The sequence below is a fragment of the Dipodomys ordii genome, unplaced genomic scaffold, assembly GCF_000151885.1.
Source record: "Dipodomys ordii isolate 6190 unplaced genomic scaffold, Dord_2.0 Scaffold10, whole genome shotgun sequence".
NCBI lineage: Eukaryota > Metazoa > Chordata > Mammalia > Rodentia > Heteromyidae > Dipodomys > Dipodomys ordii.
This window is the reverse complement of record NW_012267226.1, coordinates 22,034,542-22,056,433: the sequence shown is the minus strand read 5'-3', so window position 1 is coordinate 22,056,433 and position 21,892 is coordinate 22,034,542. Positions and strand designations below refer to the sequence as shown.

The following is a 21,892-nucleotide window of genomic DNA, read 5'->3' as shown; positions in this document are numbered from 1 at the left end:
ACCCAAAAGTTCTATACTAAGTCTAAGAGCATCTTTTCCCCACTCCATCTCCTATCATACTCAAATAATAAACAATCGAGTATAAAACGAACACAATCTTAATTCCAGAGACAGAGGTCAACAGGATAACCACTCCGGTCTCAGACAGAAGTAGCCATGGCTAGAATAAGGGGAGGCAACTCATGCAGTGTGCCTGCACAGAGGCAGGTGAAGGGAAAGTGTACACTCTGAAGCATAAACGGGGTATAAAGCAGCAAGTACACTAACAGCACAGCAGAACGAATGAAGAAAAGGAATACCGTAAACATGTAGGTGAGAACTAGAGGGAGAACTCACTCTGACAGCAAACCCGACTGAAGAAAATGCCCTACAAATACTAAGGTCTCGAAATTCATAGATGGATGATAACCAAAACCAAGATACAAACACAACGGCTAGACAATAGTATAGGGTGAAAAGGGACCATACTGAATTAAGAAACAAACTTGAGGACCAAAACATCGTTACTGACCAAGTAAACTGGAATGACCAAGGACATTATACTTAACCCAGTTTCATTCAGTAATAAGTCTAACAAGTAGATATTTTCACACAATGAAGGACTTGGGCAACAGCAACAGCGTACCTATGAGGAATGAGAAGGGAGGAACTAAAACCAATTATTCAATAATGAGATTAAAGAACTAGAAGTAAGCCTTGAATCTATTTAAATACAAAGCTAAAATTCACAATAGCGATACTACTTCTAGACTTGTTTATATACAACACTATAGCCTACTGAATTAATTTCAACAATGTATTTGTTGACATAATAATGGCCTACTTGCTATTAATGGGCGAATGTATTTACAAATTAAATGACTTGGGATACTACAAAGTCCTAAAATTTTCTTAAAATTAACTTGTCCAAAAATAATTGATTGTCATTCAAACATCTTTTTCTCTAGTCTTTCATTAACTCAGTAGACAGTACTAAAAGCTATCCAATTATCCTGACCAGAAACTACATGGTGATTTGATTTCTCTTTTCCTATTGCTCCTCTCCACTTTTCTCATTCAATCCATTAACACATCTTACTAACTGTCCTCCTAAATACCTTATTAATCTACTTACATCCCTCATGCCTATATGTCTTGCAAACTCAAATATTTGTGATCACTATTATTAACTCATGTTGCTACCTTCTCTTTAGATGCATAAACTAGACAAGCTCCCACAGAATCTTTCTAACCTCTTCCTGGTAGATGCCCTCTTGGAGATGAAATTTACCTTTCACCAACCACAGTCTGCCCTCAGTTTCAACAGAGATGATAGAACAAACAGATATGGTATGGAGCAGTTTGGGCATTATCTTCTTCCATACCAGACTGAAGGACGTGGAATGTGTTCCTGGAGTGGGCAGCCTGCCAGCGTCTGGTTAATTCCTGGATGACAACTAAGGCAGTGTGATCAGCACCAAGGACAGCAGCCTGTTCTTTTTCCTTGGGATTTGGCTTGTTCTATGGTTTTATTATAAAGGCAAGCAGGGGAGGTAGCCTAAGCTTGTTCTTCCAACCCTCCCAAAGATTTTTGTAAGGACATTGTTGACTGCATGTAGTCCTTTCTTCTTGAAACTTCTTGTGACATTCCATGTCTTCTGGGTAACCATGAATAGTTGACTATTTTATTGTCAAAGTAATCATTACAAAACACACATTTGATCTCCCCACTATCCTCCATATTAAAAGTAAAGTACCAATTCTTTTCTTTTTTTGGGGGGGGTCTGGATGTGGGGCCTGAACTCTGGGCCTGGGCTCTGTCCCTCAGCTCTTCAGCTCAAGGCTAGCACTCTACCATTTGAGCCACAGCACCACTTCCGGCTTCTTTTTGCTTATGTAGGGCTGAGGAATCAAACCCAGGGCCTCAAGTATGCAAGGCAAGCGCTCTACCACTGAGCCACCTTCCCAGCCCCCAATTCTTTAATGTAGTTGGGGAAGACAGATCTTTGGGTGAGACTAAATTTAAAAATAAAAATGTCTCTCGACAATACCAAAAGAGAAAAACATTTTGTAAAGATTCTGTAACCAGCAGCACGAGAAGGGCTTGACACACCAGTGCTGGCTTGAAGATGGTGAGGCCCCACGGAAAGTGTGGTGAGGGCGACATCCCCACCATCCTGAACGTGCCTGCAAAGGGATCTGCTGCAGGGCCTCCGCCCAGTAAGGAGAGCAGCCCTGCCAACACCTTCACGTCACCTTGGGAAACTCTAAGCGGAGCACTCACCTGAGCCAGACAACACCCAGGTTTCTGACCCACAGAGTAAGTGGGCACTGTAGTAAGCCACTAACTTGAAAGTCATTTATTATAGCATCAACAAAGAAAAAGACCCTTTGTGATCTGCTTCCTTGATAACTTTCCAGCCTTATTTTGTACCATCACCATTGCCATTTTCAATACCTTCTAAGAAATCCTAGAGACTATTATATAATATATATAAAAATATATAATATATATATATAATATATATAAAAAGTTCATTAACTCAAAGTCTCATGGCTAGTGAAAGGATAGAAATTAGAATTCAAGTCTTAATTCTCACCATTTCATTACAATAAGGAATATTATCCTAGAAGTTCTCGTCTTCTTCTACATTCCAAATGCCCACTGTCAAGTGTAAGGTCCTGATTTCAAATCCCATCAGTCCCCAAACCAAATGCTTCCTTTAAGTCTTATTCTTTTTTTATTTTAAATGAGACAAGGTCTTACTATATGGCACAGACTGGCCAGTCTGGGAACTGCCTGGAGGAAACTACAAAATCATCAGGAAGAGATAACAATACTGTTTTTAGATTAAAAACAAATGTATACATAGAAGATAAGTAAAATAAAAATGGATAGATTTTTTTGGGGGTCCGGTCGTGGGGCCTGAACTCTGGGCCTGGGTGCTGTCCCTCAGCTCTTCAGCTCAAGGCTAGTGCTCTACCACTTGAGCCACAGCGCCACTTGCGGCTTTTTTCTTTTTGCTTATGTGGTGCTGAGGAATCGAACCCAGGACCTCAGGCATGCAAGGCAAGCGCTCTACCACTGAGCCAACTTCCCAGCCCCAAAAATGGATAGATTAAAAAGCTAGACAAATCCTCAACTGTGGGAGACATCCATAGTCTTCCTTCAAGGATGGAAAATATTATTTATGCCTGAAAAGTACTAGCAACCTGACCTAACACAATTGACATTAAACACACCACCTGATATCAGAACTTTCTTTTTCTGTTTCATAAGTGAAATTCACTAAGACAGACCATAGTCCAAGCCAAAAACATTCCTCAAACATACCAAAACAGGTTTAAAAGAACTGAAGTAATATAGCTTAGATTCTTTCACCCTAATAAAATTAAACTAGAAATCATTATCAAAAAGGTTACTATAAATCCTCAAATACCTGGGAAATAAACAATGCATTTAAAACAACACGAGTTAGAGGAAGTCACAGGAAAAATTAGAAAACATAATTCATTCAATGAAAAGGAAATGTAGCTAAAGCATGTTTGGAAGTAAATTATAGAATTAAATAATAATAAAAAGGAAAAATGAATATGGAGTCTGAAGGGATCCCACGTAGCCAAAACCAATTCTAAAGAGCAAAGTTGGAGGAGGACTTATACTTCTTGACTTCAAAACATATTACAAAAGCATAATAATCAAAATAGGTGGTACTAGCACAAATACAGACATAATATCTAATGAAATAGAATAGAAAGCCCAGAAATACACCCTTTTTGTTTTATTAAAGTGCCTAGAACAATCGATGAGGCATTGGGAAAGCTGAGTATCTATATGCTAATTAAAGAAGATGGAATTTGATATTGCACCATAAATGTCATTATCACAGGATCTAGTGATTATACTCCTAAGCATTCATTCCCGAGAAACAAAAACTTACGTTCACATAAAAATGTCTGTGTGAGATGCTCACAGAAAGTCTGACTAGAAAAACCCAGGTGTTCTTCAAATGTCTTCTGGGGGTTAAGCAAACTGGCTAAATGAAGCCATACAGACAAGAAAATGCACAGCAAAGCCATACATGCTAGCACACACCTGTAATCCCAGTACTCAGAAGGCTGAGTGGACCGAGAGTTCCAGTCCAGCCCAAGTTATATAACATGACCCTATTTTGTTAAAAGATTAATGCATTTTAATGTTAAATTCATGAGTCTTTTACAGTTTATTCATATTGCATACTTTTTAAAAATAAGGACCTCTTTGCCTTTTCAAATACTGCTTAAGGTAATCTTCTAACTTTTGTATGTATGTCTCTGACCATCTGGAATTAATATTTGTATAGTTTCAGACAGTGATCTGAGGGTATGCTCATGGCTGAGGGTAATACCTCCATGTGTATGGTCAGTGCTCACAGCTGAGGGTAACACTTCCATGTGTACGGTCAGTGCTCCATGTGTACGGTCAGTGCTCACGGCTGAGGGTAACACCTCCATGTGCATGGTCAGTGCTCACAGTTGAGGGTAACGCCTCCATGTGTATGGTCAGTGCTCATAGCTGAGGGTAACGCCTCCACGTGGAGGGTCAGTGCTCAAGGCCGAGGGTAACACCTCCATGTGTATGGTCAGTGCTCATAGCTGAGGGTAACGCCTCTATGTGTATGGTCAGTGCTCCATGTGCATAGTCAGTGCTCACAGCTGAGGCTAACACCTCCATGTGTATGGTTAGTGCTTCATGTGTATGGTCAGTGCTCACGGCTGAGGGTAACACCTCCATGTGGATGGCCAGTGCTCCATGTGCATGGTCAGTGCTCCATGTGTATGGCCAGTGCTCCATGTGCATGGTCAGTGCTCACAGCTGAGGCTAACACCTCCCTGCCATATACCTTGTTTCTTTATACTGAGGTTCTATCTCAGGGCCTGTGCTGTTCCACTGGCCTGTTTATACATCTCCGTGTCATTGTAGCATTGCTAGGTTACATTAAGTCTTCATTCAAAGTGAAAAGATCATCTTGAAAAGCTACAGAGAGAATAAACTGCAATGCATATTGACAATGAATTACAAAGTCCTACTTGATATTTTAATGGATAGATAACAAAGAGACACCCAAATTCATATTAAATTCTTGCTAGTGGTTCTTATAGAAAGGAATAAGTCAGGAGGAAAAAGCACTCACATTACGTCTGCAATATTTTTTAACTAAAAATAAACTTCAAGTGGGGTAAAATATAAATGGGCCATTGATTCTGGATAGTGTGCGGGTGAATATTTTCTCATTCTCCATTTAATTAATTTTTTTAGAAATTCTATAAAGCAAACAAACGCAAGAGGGACAAAACTGGCTACCAGCCATGACCATGACAAAGTCCAGACCCCAGTTTGGGAGGGCTGGTCCTCCTCCAGTCTTTCCTTTGCAGGAATATTTAAAGACTGTACCCCACTCCAATCAAGATTAGGAAGGTAGTCTATCTCCTGCTGGGCTGGGAAAGTGGCAAGAAGTCAAAGTAAGTCCTGGGTAATTGGAATGACAAAGACGGCAAGCACCAGGGAAAGCTAACATTTCAGAGGCTCTCAGAGGGCCAAGGACAATGTCCCTTTTGTTCCTCATCAGACTGGCAGCTGAGTGTGGAGTGCTGTGTCATGGCCCTGTCAGGGGATGATGGAGCCTGGCAATGAAGAGAACCCCAGGAGACCGGTGTCCATGGGAGGAACGCGCCTGCACAACAGCAGGTCCTTGTCTGGAAGGAGTGTGAGGTAAAGGACACAGCACACTAGAATTTCTCCAGCATCTGAGACAAAACAGGCCTTCTCTGGGGTGGCATCCAAATCTGAGCCGCTGCCCTGCTCTCTCAATAACATGGAGATACAATCAACCCAACTTAGAAAAGCCATTAGCCTGAAGCAGGAAGAAACACACTCTCCACACTTTGAAAAGCATACCACGAATGACAAATGAGCATGTGGGAAATGTCTTGTGGAATTCTGGGTATCACAAAGAAGGGTTTTCAGGACACAGTGTGAGAAGCATAAAGGCAGACCCATTTCTGGCGTTGCCACTCTGTCTCTCATGACAGCATTTCTTCCTTCCATCAAGTCTCCACTAACCTGAGGTAGGTCTCATCTAACTCCTCTTTATGAAAAGCAGGTTTTCAGGTCTGGAAGATGAGATATGTCAAACTAAAATGCATTTGCTTCCCAACACTGTGCTGATGAACAAAAAAGGTATCACTGAGCCCCAAATCCATGACATGTTGAATTCTAAAAGAAAATTTGCATCTTTTTTTTCCTTTTCTCTCTTTAAAATTAAACAGAAGAGGCTGTATATTAGTTTAGTACTAAAGAAGCAATTTAAATTCAATCTCTCACAGGAAATGGAGAGATACAGCAAACATGACATAAAGGAAAAACTGATAACTAGAGGCAATGTGGACAGGCGTCTGATAAAGGGCAAGTCAGAAATAATAAACGTCCTGGAATCATAAGCGTGGAGGTCTCTTCCTCTCCGAATGATACTTATATACCTCGAGAGAAACCAGGGCTATCTATATCAGGAAATGGGTGGAAGTACAGTTTTCTTAGGGCTGAATGCTCTGCTGAGTCCAGTCCCATCATGCACTGCTCTAAGGTGAATAAGCAACCTGCAGCACACTTACCATCTCCCAACATCCTGGGCATCACCCAGGTCTCCAGGTCCCCCTTGCCTCACCAATCACCACCAAACCCCACCCCCATAATGTAATCGCTCTCTTTAAAACTTTTGATTTCCTACTGCCTATTGGAAAACGCCCTGACTCCCAGAATGCCATAACTGAGTATTTCACAGCCTGAACTAGCTCCTACTTTCCTCATGATCAGCATGCCAGTACTTCCCACCCCTTTTTATTAATCTATCAAGTTGTTGTTGTTCAACAGACATAAGTAAAGAGTTATTTGAGTGCAGCCCTACCTAGCCTCAAACTTACATTTCTGCCTCTGCTTCCAGAGTGCTGAGATTACAGGTATCATTCCCAGGAAAAAAGAGATTTTTCTTAATATCTAGATTTCAATCTGTGTATGTTTCTTTCTACCATAGATTCCAATCTACATTTAGACATAGTGTATAGGAACACAACTTTAGTATTCCTTTTATTTAAGCTCTCATTCTGACAGAATAGCAGATGCTCTACCTTGTGGCTTTGAGTTCTTCATGCCCTTTGTTCTTGATAGCACTCTCAATCACTGGGAGTCTTTCACATGACCATGTGTGCTGATTTGTTATTTCTCTCCTCCAGGTAAAGAACTTACAGGAGGTTTTCCATGAACAATAATATGATTTTTACTGGCCCCTGCTAGGCCAGAAACTAATCTCAACTTGCCCTTAGTTGCCAGAGGGTCTGCTATCTACAATTTATTTCTTACTGCTAATTTCCCAGAGCCAACAACCAAATGAGCTCTGATCAACTTAAGTAGGATAGGCATTTAGTAAAAGAGTAATGGATGCTGTGAGGTTCATAGAATTGACAAGATTAGGCTAGGGCAGGATGGATGAGAAGCAAGGCACAGCCACAAGTTTTATGTCTCAGAATTCTAACAGTATGCTTCTGACACTGATCCTTAGACAGTCATCAGACATTTACAGCTCATCTTTGGATGTATGACTCTTCCACAGCTGTTGATAATAATCTCAGTAGACACTATGTATTGTACTTCAGATTTGAAACTGTAGGTTTATGTCATTTTGCCTATGTTCTAGCTTTTAGGGAGTGGAGAAGAAAATATTTGTTCCTTTTTTTTGAACTCCTTTCAGGCTCCTTCATCTCAGATATCTTGAGTTCTGTTCCTCTACCCACTCCCCGCTCCCTGTCAGACAGGCATTCATTGACAGCCAAAGTTGGCTAAAAAGGTACTTTGTATCCACTGTGATACTTGGTCTCTTGTACTTTTTAATGTAAATCCTGCAGTGGATTTATTTACTAATCAGCATGTATTTCCTGAGCCCTTGTAAGGTGCCAGGAACTATGTATAGAAATTACAAAGGAACTATGATAGCTGTCATGCTGATGGCAATAGGAAGTGATGAATAACACAGAAATACATATTAAAATTTATTAGTTGTGAATTAGGAAGTGACATCTAAAAGGATTATTAGTACTATACTTTTTTGTCTTCCAAATTACATGTACAATTGGATCCCAAAATATTAACAAATGAGTTACTAAAAGGTAAAATCCTTTTTTTGGAGGGGGGGGTCCGGTCGTGGGGCCTGAACTCTGGGCCTGGGCACTCTCCCTCAGCTCTTCAGCTCAAAGCTAGCACTCTACCACTTGAGCCAAAGCACCACTTCCAACTTTTTCTTTTTGCTTATGTGGTGCTGAGGAATCGAACCCAGGGCCTCAGGCATGCAAGGCAAGCGCTCTACCACTGAGCCACCTTCCCAGCCCTAAAAGGTAAAATCTTGACTCTATAATTGAGTGTCTCATATAAAATTAATTTGAGCCTTAGTTTCTAGGAAGGGTGGAAGAAACATATTTTGGAGAAAAGATTACATTTAAAAAGTAAGTGTTTAACTTGAATTTCCTATAACTGCTAACTTCCATCAAACCTTCCTTTAACTTGGTTCCCTGAGCTTTTCCTCCTCTTTTCATTTTCCCGTGTCAATTAAACATAAAACAGCTCCTTTACTTAGACATAATTAAGTTATCCAAATTGTCTTTGAGGGCATAAAGACAGTCATTGCGATTAGTTAAACATCCTTTATGGTAGCAAAGTTATTTTGCAGGCTACATGGACTATTTGCACTGTTTCCATATGACTAGTTGTTTTGTCAAAGCAAGTCTTTAAGGGTGATCCAGAGAGTTATATATTCTGTTTTTCTATTCCAGAATAAAATGTTTAGGGGACTGAAAGGAGACACACTTGAGTGTTTTAACTGTGTTGTATAAGTGTAAGAGTTACAGGTGTTCAATTACCCTCTTTAAAGCCTTGTACTGATTGATAAGGCTAGAAATTTAGCCTCCAAGCAATAGCTCCTTCTAGTAAAAATGAATAATCACTTTTATTTACTTTGTGAAACAACCAAAGGTGAAAGCTTCTGTTTTCTGATCTTGGCCTTTGAACACCACAGTGTTTGCTTTTGCAGTCAATAGTCTCTCAACGCCTCTGCCATGCCTTGTCCCTCAGTGGCTTCTGTAGCAGTGGTGTGCTATTTCACAGAAAGTGCAGTGTGAGCTGCAGGTGACTGAAAAGAGCTTCTCCCTGGGCTGCTCATATTTCCATTACTGGGCTCTTCTGCCTGACCAGGAGAACTTCCAGGAAATAAGTCTAGATTCTAGTTGCATTGGCGAGGACAGTTTAATTTATTTACTGAATACCTACTATAAACCAAGAAGCACTGGACTAGAAACTGGAGATTAAAGGACAAAAGAGTAGTGTCTACATTCAAGAAGCTTGCACATTTCCTTGGCTGGATCTACTTTGTGTTCTTAATCTCTAAAGGTTGAGTTAATCCCAGGCCTTCATCCTTAGACCTGTTCCTTTTGGCATACATCCTCTTCACACCTTTAGTCAATCTTGTGGCTTTAAATGTCTTCTTTATTTTAACAACTGTCAGATTTTGCCTGTCCCTAAATTCCAGATTTGTATTTACAATTCCTTTCTTGATACTGTCTTCTGAATCTTGACATAAAGTGTGTCTGAAAGCAAACTTTGGCTGTGATACCCTTCTTGACCCAATCCTTCAGAGCCATATCTGTTTCTCTGCAAGTTTCCCTCCATCCTTCCAGTTGCTCGACAAAAACCTTATAGTCATCCTTGACTTCTTTCTTCATAGTCTAATCCATCAGCTTTTCATTTTAATTGTTGCTTTTGTTTTTTGGGACAAAGTTTTATCATATAACCCAGGCTTGTCTGGAACTTAGGATTCTCCTGTCCTGCTACTCAGGTGCTGGAATTATAGGCATGGATTATAATGCCCAGTTTAGTCTTAAACAAGGACCATATGTAACTTTTTTGATAACCAAGTCTAGCTGCCAACACTAGAAACATGCTTTCAGAGGTTTTTCATCCTTGGGGATTTGCCTCTATCACATCTGATACTCCTTTTACAAACTGTGTAGAATATTAACAGTATCAGCAAAATGACACATCTCAACTGTTTATATAATTTCTAATTTAGCTCCCAGAATTTCTCTTCCACTTAACCATCTTAATTTAATACTGCCTCAAAGATCTATTTTCTGGTCGTTGTCTCATATTCTATGTACTTAATTCTCATTTGTTAAGACTTCTAAATTCTAAAACATAGCCTATAGCCTAAAATCAGATGTACTACAGATGAAGAGACAAATCTTAGGGGTAGGTGAGGAAGTGCTCTTACAGAAGAGCAAAGAAAGGGAATTGATGGCGTGAAGTATAGAGTGGGAATTATTGGATTAGTCAAACACTCAATCATCCTTAATATAAGACTACAAGCAGTACACTGTGGAAAAAGAGGTAAAGTAGGTCCGCTTTTATGTTTTTTCCTTTTCCTTTTCTTTCCTCTGAGAAGAATCCCCTAACAAATGATGCAATTTTGCCCTAAAACAAGTGCTGTTAGTTTGCTTCAGCACTGGGCAGTGTTCTGCTGAGCTAATGAGAGATGGTGTTTACCTGAATGGCACTTCTTCCTGTGGAACATCCACATAGTAACGAATAAAGAACCTCTCAGAATCTTCTCGTTCACCATCGGTAACTACACTGCCATTAAGTTTGGAAACTGACGGCAATCTGTAAGTTCAAAGCAAAATAAAGACATTTCAAGACACTAAAACCATTTAGCTTTAGAAATAAAAAAACCAACTGACTTCAGACCCAGTCTACTTCTTTTGAAAGGACATATTTGATGTGGTTTTCTTTGTACATAATTACTAACATGAACTGAAATTATATAAAATAATCAGGAAAATCCAGTCTTATTTTTAGATGTGATACTGGCCTTTCATGATTACATCCCATATTTCAAAATAAGATCCTAGATAGCACAGTACAATTTAAATAAATATAATACCAATAAATTTAAAATCACCCCAAAGCCTCAGTTTTAAAAGTAAAGCATTACTTATAAACAATTAATTATAACTTTATTTAAACTGATATATCCAGAGTATTATCATTTGAACATATAATCAATATTTTAAAATAATGAGTTACTTTCTATTCTTTACATATGAATTATTTGAGATCCAGTCTGTATTTTGCACTTATAGCACATTTGAAATCCTACAAGACAAATCATAAGTGAACATAGCCACAATTGGCTAGTGACTGCCATACTAAACAGCATATGTTTAGAGTATTAGTATAATAGTTGTATAATCCAGGAATTTATTATATTTGTAAAAGAATCATGTAAGAAAATACAATGAAAAGACTCATTGTCTTAAAAGTAAGTGTGCTGATGCTTCCTTCTTCAGTGAGATGTTAATGTATAAATGAGCAAATCAGTGAGGATCTGTGGGATATTTGTTGGTCAGAAAGGTTAACACCTCATTTTAAGAATTACTCTTCTTTAGAGAACCTTAAAGTCTACTATTCCTCTTTCAAAACTACTGTGTACAAACTGGGCACTGGTAGCTTATACCCGTGATCCTAGAGATGTGAAGATCCTGGTTCAAAGTGAGCCTGGGCAGGAAAGTCTGTGGGACTCTTATCTCCAATTAACATACACACAAACACAAAGCTGGAAGTGAGGCTGTAGCTCAAGTGTTAGAGCACTAGCCTTGAGCAAAAAAGTTCAAGGCCTTCCCTGAGTTTAAGGCCCAGGACTGGCTTGTGCACACACGTGTGTGCGCACACACGCACACACACACACACACACACACACACAAATACCATGTACAGTGTACAAAGAAAACAAGCAAAGCTCCATAGCCTTTTACATTTTTGGAAAATCTTATTTCTGTTAAAGGTTCATATAAAAACACAGATTTATGGGAGAATCAAGTAGTTGGTAGAGGCAGCATCTGTGACATGAAAGACAAGGCAGGCAGAGGAAGAAGATACCAACAACAGTGATCATAGGTCAGGGGCTGAATATTCAAGAGGACACTCATCATATTAACATTACCCAATTTCCAGGTATCTCCACCGCATGATTACTAAGTTAACAAAGGACAACAAAAATAAGGACAACTAAAACAGAAATAATTTTCTTTTTTTTTTTTGCCAGTCCTGGGGTTTGAACTCAGGGCCCGGACAATGTCCCTGACCTTCTTTTGCTCAAGGCTAGCACTCTACCACTTGAGCCATGGCTCCACTTCTGACTTTTTCTGTTTATGTAGAACTGGGGCTTCAAGCATTCTAGGCAAGCACTCTACCACTAAGCCATGTTTCCAGCCCTGATTCTCCATTCTATTGACTTTTACTTTGTGGCCCAAAATAGAAGTTCAAATAAGTATCAAAAGCATAAAAACAGAAGAGATTTGTGAAGAAATTGTTCTGTGGGCTCAGCTAGACAACTGCACTTCACATTTTCCTGATTGTAATATGTTCTTTTTGCTCAGGACTGGGAGCTACAGAAGCAGCTCATTCAAAGACAGCCTGCTCAAGAGCTAAATTCCTAGTTCATTCCCCCACCATATATATAGCACATGGACCCTCAAAAGAACAACAGGGCTCTGTGAAAAGAAAGCAGAAGAAATCAGGACAACACACCTGGCTATTACCAGCTTCCTCCGCTCCTCAGTGGTGTACGGCTGCAGGAGAGGAATTCCTAGCAATCTCACTTCTTCAAGTTTGGGGAATGAATTTAATTTGTCAATGTCTTCCCAGGATTGCAAACCTAATTTGAGAAAGATACAGTTTAAGTAACTCCCCCCAAAAGTATACCAATAAAAAGATAAACATAGCAAAAAAATTTCAATGACTCTTAAAATCCAATATGATAATAGAGAGCCTCCATTTTCCTCTATCTAAGAATAAAATTAAATACATAAAGACTTTGTCAGAAAAATATGCAAGGTGGTAGGAGCCTGAAGTCCCAGCTACTGAGCCAGGAGGTTCTCAAAGTCAAGGCCAGCCTGTGCAATATAGTGATATTCCATCTCAAAAACTAAAACCAACAGTGGAAAGGGAGAAAGAACCTTATTTCCAGTATCTTCTTATCTCCTGGTTCTATCAAAACGGCGTGGAGTCAGAGCCATGTTGGTGCCAATAAGCACAGGGCATGACATGAGCACATAATTTTAAAAATGGCCAACTCATTTTAGGAACTCTTGGCATGTGACTACTGGTCAGAGTTAATATTGACATATCAAAATTTTATCTAATGTATTCTAAAATGGGAGAAAGTCAAAAGAATCAAAACTAAAACTGATCACTTTTGTAATGTTTTCACTTTAGTGACATAGAAAGGATCAAAATCATTTAAAAAAAAAAACAAAAGCCAAAAATCTAAACCTTTGGGTAAGGAGAACACACAATAAGATTTTAGGTCCTAAAATAATGGTGGTGAGCAAATGGTCAACCATATCAACACTTGACTGTGTCAGGCAGGCTTTCCAAGGAGAAAAAATATTCCTAAAATGATTAAGCTGGTCAATTTTGTGACAAAGGAAATCTGTTTCAGAGAACAACATAGTCCTGTCCTATTTCTATTGACCTTTAGCAAAGGTAAAGGCAGAGGAACAATGCTGAGGTTGCTATGACACAATCAGTCTAGGTCAGACTGTCTCCTCCTGACAATGCCATTTTCACCTAGACTCAAGAATAAAATTAGATCAAGGGGTATTAAGTTATGAAATAAACTTCCCCATACAACATACTGACTTTAAAATTGATTTCTCACTCATAACTTCTATGGTGAAGCAAACTAAGTTATAATTTTCAGCTACAGGTTAGTTATTTTATTTATATGTAATTGTCTTAAGAAATAAGATGAAAAATAGCATTAAGAGGACAGAAATAGCCCAAACATAGTGGCTCACATCTGTAACCATGGCTGCTTAGGAGGTACACACAAGGAGGCTAGCTCTGGCAAAAGTGTGAGATCTTGTGTAAAAGACAAAAAAAGTAAAAGGACCAGTGTTGTAGCTCAAGTGGTATAGCATTTGGCTAGTAATCATGAGGTTCTGAGCTCAATCACCAGTGGAGGAGAAAAAAAGAGTAAAAACAGAATGAGAGTAAAAGTTAGACTGGAAGAATGTTTTGGTTTGCAAAAGAGACATTTGCTAAAGGACTGTGAACCAAAATGCATAAAGAACTTTCAAAACTCAATAATAAGAAAATGAATAATGCAACAAAAATGTACAAAATGCCTAAACAGACACATCATCAAAGAAGACATAGAGATGGCAAGTAAGTAGTATGAAAAGATTCTTATTCCTATGTATCATAGGGGGATTTCAAATCAGAACAACAGTGATGTATCACCATGTGCCTATTAAAATCAGTGTCAAAGCCTAACATATTGACAACATCAAACGCTGACAAGGGCATGAAGAGCAGTAGAGCAACCATTCATTACTGGTGGAAATGTAAAGTGGTACAGCTACTTTCAAAGACAGTCTGGCAATTTCTTACAAAACTAAGTACATTCTTACCATAATTTACAGCAATCATGCCCTTAGTATTTACCTACATGAGTTGAAAACCTACATCCACACAAAACTCTGCACACAGATATTTATAGAAGCTTTACTCACAACTGCCAAAACTTGAAAGCAACCAAGAGTCTTCAGGGGAAGGATAAATAAACTGTGGTACATCTAGAAAACTGGAATTCTTAATTCAGGGATTGAAGAAAAAAAGCTATCCAGCCATGAAAAGATCTAGTGAATTAAAATGCATATTACTAAGTGAAATAAACCAATCTACAAAGGCTCCATAGTATGATATGACTCCAAATACAGGACATCCTGACAAAGTAAAAGTACAGAGACAAAGGATCCAAGATGCCAGGTTAACACAGGGGATTTTTAGGGCATTGAGACAATTCGGTACAATGCTACAAGGGCAGGTACCTGTTACTATTTGTTAAAGACCATAGAATACATAACACTGAGAGTGAGCCCTAATATAAACTACGGTCTGAGTGACAGTGATGTTTCAATGTAGTTGATACCACTTCAGAGTGGGGTGTTGACAGTGGGATTGCTTGTCTGTATGGGAACAGCAAGTACATGGGAAATATCTGCACCTTCTACTCAAGTTCGCTGTGGACCTAAAAGTATTCTTTTCTTTTTTTTTTTTCCTGTTGCTCCGAGGGCTGGAACTCTAGAGCTGGGCACTGTCCCCAAGCTTCTTTTGTTCAAAGTTAGCACTCTACCTTTTGAGCCACAGCTCCACTTCAGCTTTTGGTTCATAATTGGAGATAAGAGTCTCATGGACTATTCTGCCTGGGCCTGTCTTCCAGCTGTGATCCTCAGATCTCAGCCTCCTGAGTTTCTCAGATTACAGATGTGAGCCACTAGCACCTGGCCTAAATTAATTATTCTTTGAAAAAAAGTATTAATAAAGAAATGGGCTAAATATATGCATCTCTATGATAATGAAGATCAGCTGACAATAAACTAACAATCAATTATATAGAGTAACTAGAAAAGTGAGCATTTGAAAGGTCACAAGACATTGAAATTACTTACCTCAAGTCCAGATAAAATGATCTAATTTGTAATTCTTTTATTAGCTCCTCTTTTTTAACTATCCAATTCATCACTTTCATTTCACTCCTTTTAAATTATGACCTTTTTAATGTATAAAATATAAATTGCTAATATGCTATATTACTTTATATTCATCAGAGCATTTAGGACAATGTTCTATAGGTCTCGGTGTATCATGTAGAAAATTCATCCTATAAAAAGTTTAGCTATGACTGAAAGAAATCTACTGCCCATGTAAGCTCAAATCAATTTGCATATAGAATGAGACCAAGGCTGTTCCGCACCTGACTTATGGAGGCTGATGGATCGCAGATTAGGAAACAACCTGGCCAGGGAATCATTTGGCTCCTCAATAGCATTCAAGTGATTGTTGGCCAGCACGAGGGTGTCCAAGGAAGGAAACATAACTCCTAACTTCCGGATTTCAGTCCAGTCCTGCAGGTTGTTGTCTGTTATATGTAGGAGCTTAAGAGAATGACAGCAAGTAGAAGAACAAGACACTGTTTCATAGTCGTTAAGGCACAGGAAAAGCTCCTCCAAACTGCAGAGAAGAAAGGAAACATTTCATTGCTTCAAGCAGCTTAGTTTCTTCTTTACATCTATTTTCACACATTCAAGAGATAAATGAGTGCCTAGTATATGTCAGATTCTGGTAGACACTATAGGGCAAATAGAAGGATATCTTCTTGAAGCTCAAAATACTTGGTAGGCTAGGCTGACAAAACCTAAAGAATGTAAAACATTAGAATGAGATAAGCTAGTACTAAATTAATTTTGTGCTTAAGCAATTGAGTGATAAATTAAGCAGTACCAATTCTAAGTACAATAGTGATGCATAAGGAAGGAATCTGAAGTTGTAGTTTGAACAGCCAGGAAAGAATGCATGGACTTTTAGGAGAGGTGAGCTCACAGATGCTGAGATGGAAGAAAAAATTCCAGAAAAATGAACAAATATTTATGAACAGAAATGATAACTACTGAATCCCTACCCTGTGTCAGATCCTATGCCAGGGACATAATAGAGTGTACTTCTATTTCTGCAAGATCCATATAACTGTGCCTACCTTACAGACAAGGAAACTGAACTAAAAGTAGTTAAGCAGCTTGTCAAAGGTCACCATTAGTATGACCTAGATTTACAAGCTCATTCAATGCCAAGCTATATGCTGTATGCAGGGAGGAAATCTCATTAGCATGAGAGTGAAAATTAAGATGTGCAAAGAATTTGGACAAAGAAACTACAGCTTTTTATGTTTCATTAAACTCCTTCCTCTGCACACATATATTCCTAGCAACAATAAGGAAAACATTTCTAAACTTACAAACAAAAGTTTAATTTGTGTCTTAAATTGTTGAAATGAATACCAATCTACTTGCCCATCAGGCCATAGGGGCTTTTACTCATCTGAATGTTAACTTGGAAGTAAATGATTATTTTTACCTCCCAAAGAAAGGAGCTCAAAATTCTCAAACCAGGTAATCAGAAGATTAAAATGGAAGAAGGCTGAGTTGATCTGGAAGTGCTTCTGTGTCTCAGGGGTATTTTCCAGCTGAAGGATGCCACATCCCGCATCTACGTCTACTCAACACTGAACAGGTCTTCCACTAGAAATGCTACCAGGTTATTCTCACATTCTCATTCTGAATACTTCATTTTTCTAACCTCTTTTCCATACAAACTGCCGTTCTAGTATTTCTGAGCTGGGAGATCAGCAACAATTCTATGTGCTAACACAGATGGCAACATAGCTCTCTGTCCACCATGCTCTCTGGGCTTACTCTGGTAACTCCTGTAGTAGCGTGTGGACTGTCTCCCAGGAAGTTTTGCTGTTGTTCAGGACAAGTTTTCGAACCCCAGAGAAGGACCCAGCACATGTTCTTTCTAAAACCGACAAATTCAGAGGGTTGGAACTCAGGTTTAGAAACTCCAACTGAGGAACATTTGACACAATTTTACTGACCTAGGAAGAAAAGAAAAAGGGGGAGAGAGAAGTATATCAGGCAGTAATCAGAGCTTTTAAATAGCAATAGTGCTAAGGACTAAGTGAGTCAGTGCGTCCCCAGGCAAAAGGACGTTTTCCTAAGGGAGTCTTACTTAGGGCATATACCCACAAAGCACCATAAGCAACTTCAACAAGTCTTCGCAAATAATTTAATCTCCTTCCATGAAACTGTAGCATAGCTGAGAGTTAATGGTATGAAAAAAAGAGTTCCTATGTCACCATTAGCAAGGTTTCTGATTTTGCTCTAATGATGTTTGTTTTGATAAATAAAGATAAAAAGACAGCTTAGGTGACATTCTAGGCTACACATTTTTAAAGAACTAAGATTAGGCCATGCAATTCTCTTTGAATACCATCTACAGCTCATTCTCAGTACCATATTAAACCTAAGTAAAGATAGCTTAAAATGGCAAAAGTAGTACTTCAAGTTGTATATTCAAGAACATTTATAAAAAATTCAGTTTGGTTCAAAGAAGTACCAAACTTTAAAGATTAAAAAAACTTAAAGATTAAAAAAAAACCTTATATTTTAAAAAAAGCCAAAAGCATTCATAACTGTGACCATCAATTTAATAATATAGCTAACAGCTTGGAAGACAAAAAAGACAGATAAGAAAATGACTAAACTTAATTACTATTTCCTCTGATTATATTCATCTCTTTTTTTAATTTAATTTTATTTTTATATTCATCTCTTTGATACAACTTATTTCATTAAATTCTCAGATCAACTTGCAACTTTATTTGAAAAAGTGATGACACTGAGTCTCAAGGGTGACAAATAAATTGACTAAGCTATCATAGTCACAAATATGAAAGGTGGAGTTTAAATTTCAGAGCCATTTTATGCATACTACAACATAGTGCATTATAACATAATAATATCATACCACCTAACAATGAAGGACAACTAAGGCTAGAGGGGCCATCAGTAAGATGAACTTAAACAAGTACTAAATAATGCCAAGTGCCTAGCAAAAATATTAAGCTTCACTTAACCAAACAATGTGGTAACCAGAAGTCATAAAAAAGGGAACCAAACCTAAAAGAACAGTTAAACATTCATTCTAGAATAAAAAACACAGGTTCAAACCACGTGCTTGTGTGGCTTCAGACAAATTACTTAACCTTTCCAAATCTCAGTTTTCTCGATTATAACTAGGAAGGTAACTATCTGCATTATTGGTAGGATTAAATGAGATACACATGTAATACCCTCAGCATACCAACTGGCAAGTGTTTGAATTTTGTTTCCTTATCTACTTTCTAGCAGCTTATAAACTAATAACACACGGTCATTCAATAAATGCAACTATTACTAGTATGGTAAGAATGCGATGGCCTATTGCATCTCAGCCCTAGTAATCATCAGAATCATTGGTGGAATTTTCAAAATCTCCTGCTTCCCAGGTCACCACCCATTTCACAGGTGCAACAGGCTTCAAGTTGGGATTTGGTGATCAGTTTCTAAGTCTGGAAAGGATGGAAAAGCATACCTAGAAGGGAGAACCAAGGCAAAAAGAAGCCATCTGTGCTTAAGACCAGACCACTGTGTGCATTCCATTTGGAACTGTGGAATCAGTGGGAAGAGACTAACTCCAGGAAGGCCCAGGGGAGAGTGTGAGAGGGAAAGGCCCTGTGCTCCTTGATTCACCCCTCCACACACTCACTCTTTCAAGTGAGCCACTCTTACTCTCATTTTACAAGAACTGAAAAGAGAAGAAATGAGCTACCTTTCATAGAAAATACACTAGGCTTCTGTTTAAAGCCTAAGAAATCTATACCAGTCTATATAGATTCTCTTGAAGCTTGATCAAATGGTAGCCAACATTTGTGCCCCACATGGCAGGAATCTTGAGTTTAGCCTGTGACCACAACACAGTAAGTAGTTCCTACAGGAACCAACCTAGTACTGCATTCTATGATCTGAGTGATAGGACCTTCAAACAGAAAGTGATGATCAGCTAGCTATACTTGAGCTCTCCTAAGGGAGAAAAATATGGAATTTCACTTTCCTAAGGCACAAAGAATACAACCTAGTTAATACAACCTAGAAATACAACATAAACCCTTTACTATCCCCTGCTATTTTACTTTTGTAATAAAGAAGGAATACTCAAAAATGGGTAACACAAGGGTTTCAAAATAATTTCTGGGAGAATTCCCAATATTAACAGATACATGGTACAATCTTCATAGTTTGTCTGCATTTACTATTTTACAAGGAGAAGACAGATTTATAATAATGACTTGTAGATCTTAAAAAATGAAACTGGACTAGAATATAATAATTCTAAAAAGAAATAAAAAAGATTTTCTGGATAACCTCAAATTGACAAGATTGAAGAAAATATAATATTCATTACATAAATTTCCCACTAACAAAGCCTGGTATGCGTTCTGCTGAGTACCTAGGGCAGTATATTGACTGAGCTTTTTAAAGTTCCAAATATAAAAAGACTTCTCCAGCTGACTGAGTTGAGTTTGCTCTTGTGTAGAAACATGGAGATGAAGTGAGCTCAGGGCCTCCACAATCCCATGATTTAACAGAGGACCCTCACTCTGGCTTCTAAAGAGAAAGAAACTCAAGATTTAAGGAAAATGGGGAAAAGGCTTTAAGATAACAATCTGTAATTTATACCCAACTATTCTCCACCTCATCTGACTAGCTAATTCCTCCCTCTTCTCAACTAGTTGGTTTAATTTCTCTTATAATGTGTTTTTGAAAAGGAAAAGAGAAATAAAGGTTCTCAAAGGTTTGAGAAAATTCGACTTAGATAAAAGCTCAAGTCAATGCTTAAAAGCGCATTTTTAAAATACATAGGTACCCAGTTTTTGAAAGGTGGAGATAAGTCTTTGCTCCTATCCCTAAAACATATTACGTTTCTCGTGTATATGTATTTTCCCTTTGGAAATATATGAGACAAGAATTTAAACTATGAAACAAGTTACTTATAACTTAATGACCATTCAGAGAACTAAAAGCATACTACCTTTTTTGGTTGCACATTGCTATAGCAATGCTGGCTGAGTTCAACTTAGCTAATGGCTAGGGATAAACTGTCTCTTTGGTAATCAGAGACACGGGTGCAATGGGCTGACAGGAAAGGTCTCAAAACCAGAGACATGTGAGGTGTAGGAAGCTTGGCAATGACTTTGATCAAGTCTGAAAACCCATCTTCTTTTGTTGGCAGTGTTCCTCCCATCTTACACTTAGATTTACATTCTAAAAGGTTGGGATTGACTACCGTTAAGGATAAGGAGGAAATATAAAGAAAGGAATGATGAAAAGAGAAATAAAAGCTGAAAGCAAGCAGTTTACCTGAAAACAGACTATCAAACACAGATAGGAGCATGAATACGGACAGACTACAAGTAAGTGTGTGACCCACTGGCTATGTGTCAATGTGGCCTGAGAAATAATAATACAGACCTCAATCCAAGTGGAGAAAGAGATGAGTTACTTAGTGCAAGCTCTATGTACTGATCCATACTGCATAGCACATATCTTTCTTTTGAGTGGCAATTACCTCATTACTAAATGGCTCCCTCTAGTTAGTAAAAAGCTCCTATACATCATCAAAGCATAGGTCAAACACAAAGCTTAAAGCCTTTGTGAAATGTCATACTCCCAAAGAACTAATTGAGAGGATTCAGCATGTGAGCACACCAGCTGAACTCATTCTGAAGATTTGGTCTGATGCATCACCCATCCAGACCACATATCTCGCTAGAGCAGCACCGACTCTATGTACATAGTGATTATTTCTTATAACACCCCTGTAAATCTGCATATCACAAAGAAATCAAGTGACAAACATCTCAGAATTTTGGTGAAAATCCTAACAAAAATGGTAAATATAACCAAGAGCAGTTACCAAATGGTAAGAAAAACTGAGCAAGCTATGCTAAAGATAAATTTATTTTCTTTCCTTCCTTCCTTCTTCTCTCTCTTTTTTCTTTCTTTTTCTTTTGGCTGGTTCTGGGGCTTGAACACAGGATCTGGGCACTGTCCCTAAGCCTCTTCGTGCTCAAGGCTAGCACTATACCACTTGAGCCACAGCACCACTTCCAGCTTTTTCTGAGTAGTTTATTGGAAGTAAGAATCCCAGAGACTGATGGCCTTTCCTGGCTAGGCTGGCTTCAAACCTTGATCCTCAGATCTCAGCCTCCTGAGTAGCTAGGATTACAGCCCAAAAATTTCTTTTTTTTTTTTTGGGTCCGGTCGTGGGGCCTGAACTCTGGGCCTGGGCGCTGTCCCTCAGCTCTTCAGCTCAAGGCTAGTGCTCTACCAC

At 38.5% G+C, this 21,892-nt stretch overlaps 1 protein-coding gene across 1 annotated transcript in view; it reads right to left on the bottom strand.

The window, feature by feature from the left end:
• Positions 1 to 21,892, bottom strand: part of Tbcel (tubulin folding cofactor E-like) — a 30,533-nt gene that overhangs the window by 4,684 nt on the left and 3,957 nt on the right. Inside the window, exons 3-6 of the mRNA XM_013009863.1 lie at positions 17,374 to 17,555; positions 15,879 to 16,135; positions 12,647 to 12,773; positions 10,604 to 10,720 (exon numbers count right to left, since the gene is read on the bottom strand). Of these exons, the coding sequence (XP_012865317.1) occupies positions 10,604 to 10,720; positions 12,647 to 12,773; positions 15,879 to 16,135; positions 17,374 to 17,555 (683 nt within the window). The remainder of the gene's footprint in view (positions 1 to 10,603; positions 10,721 to 12,646; positions 12,774 to 15,878; positions 16,136 to 17,373; positions 17,556 to 21,892) is intronic.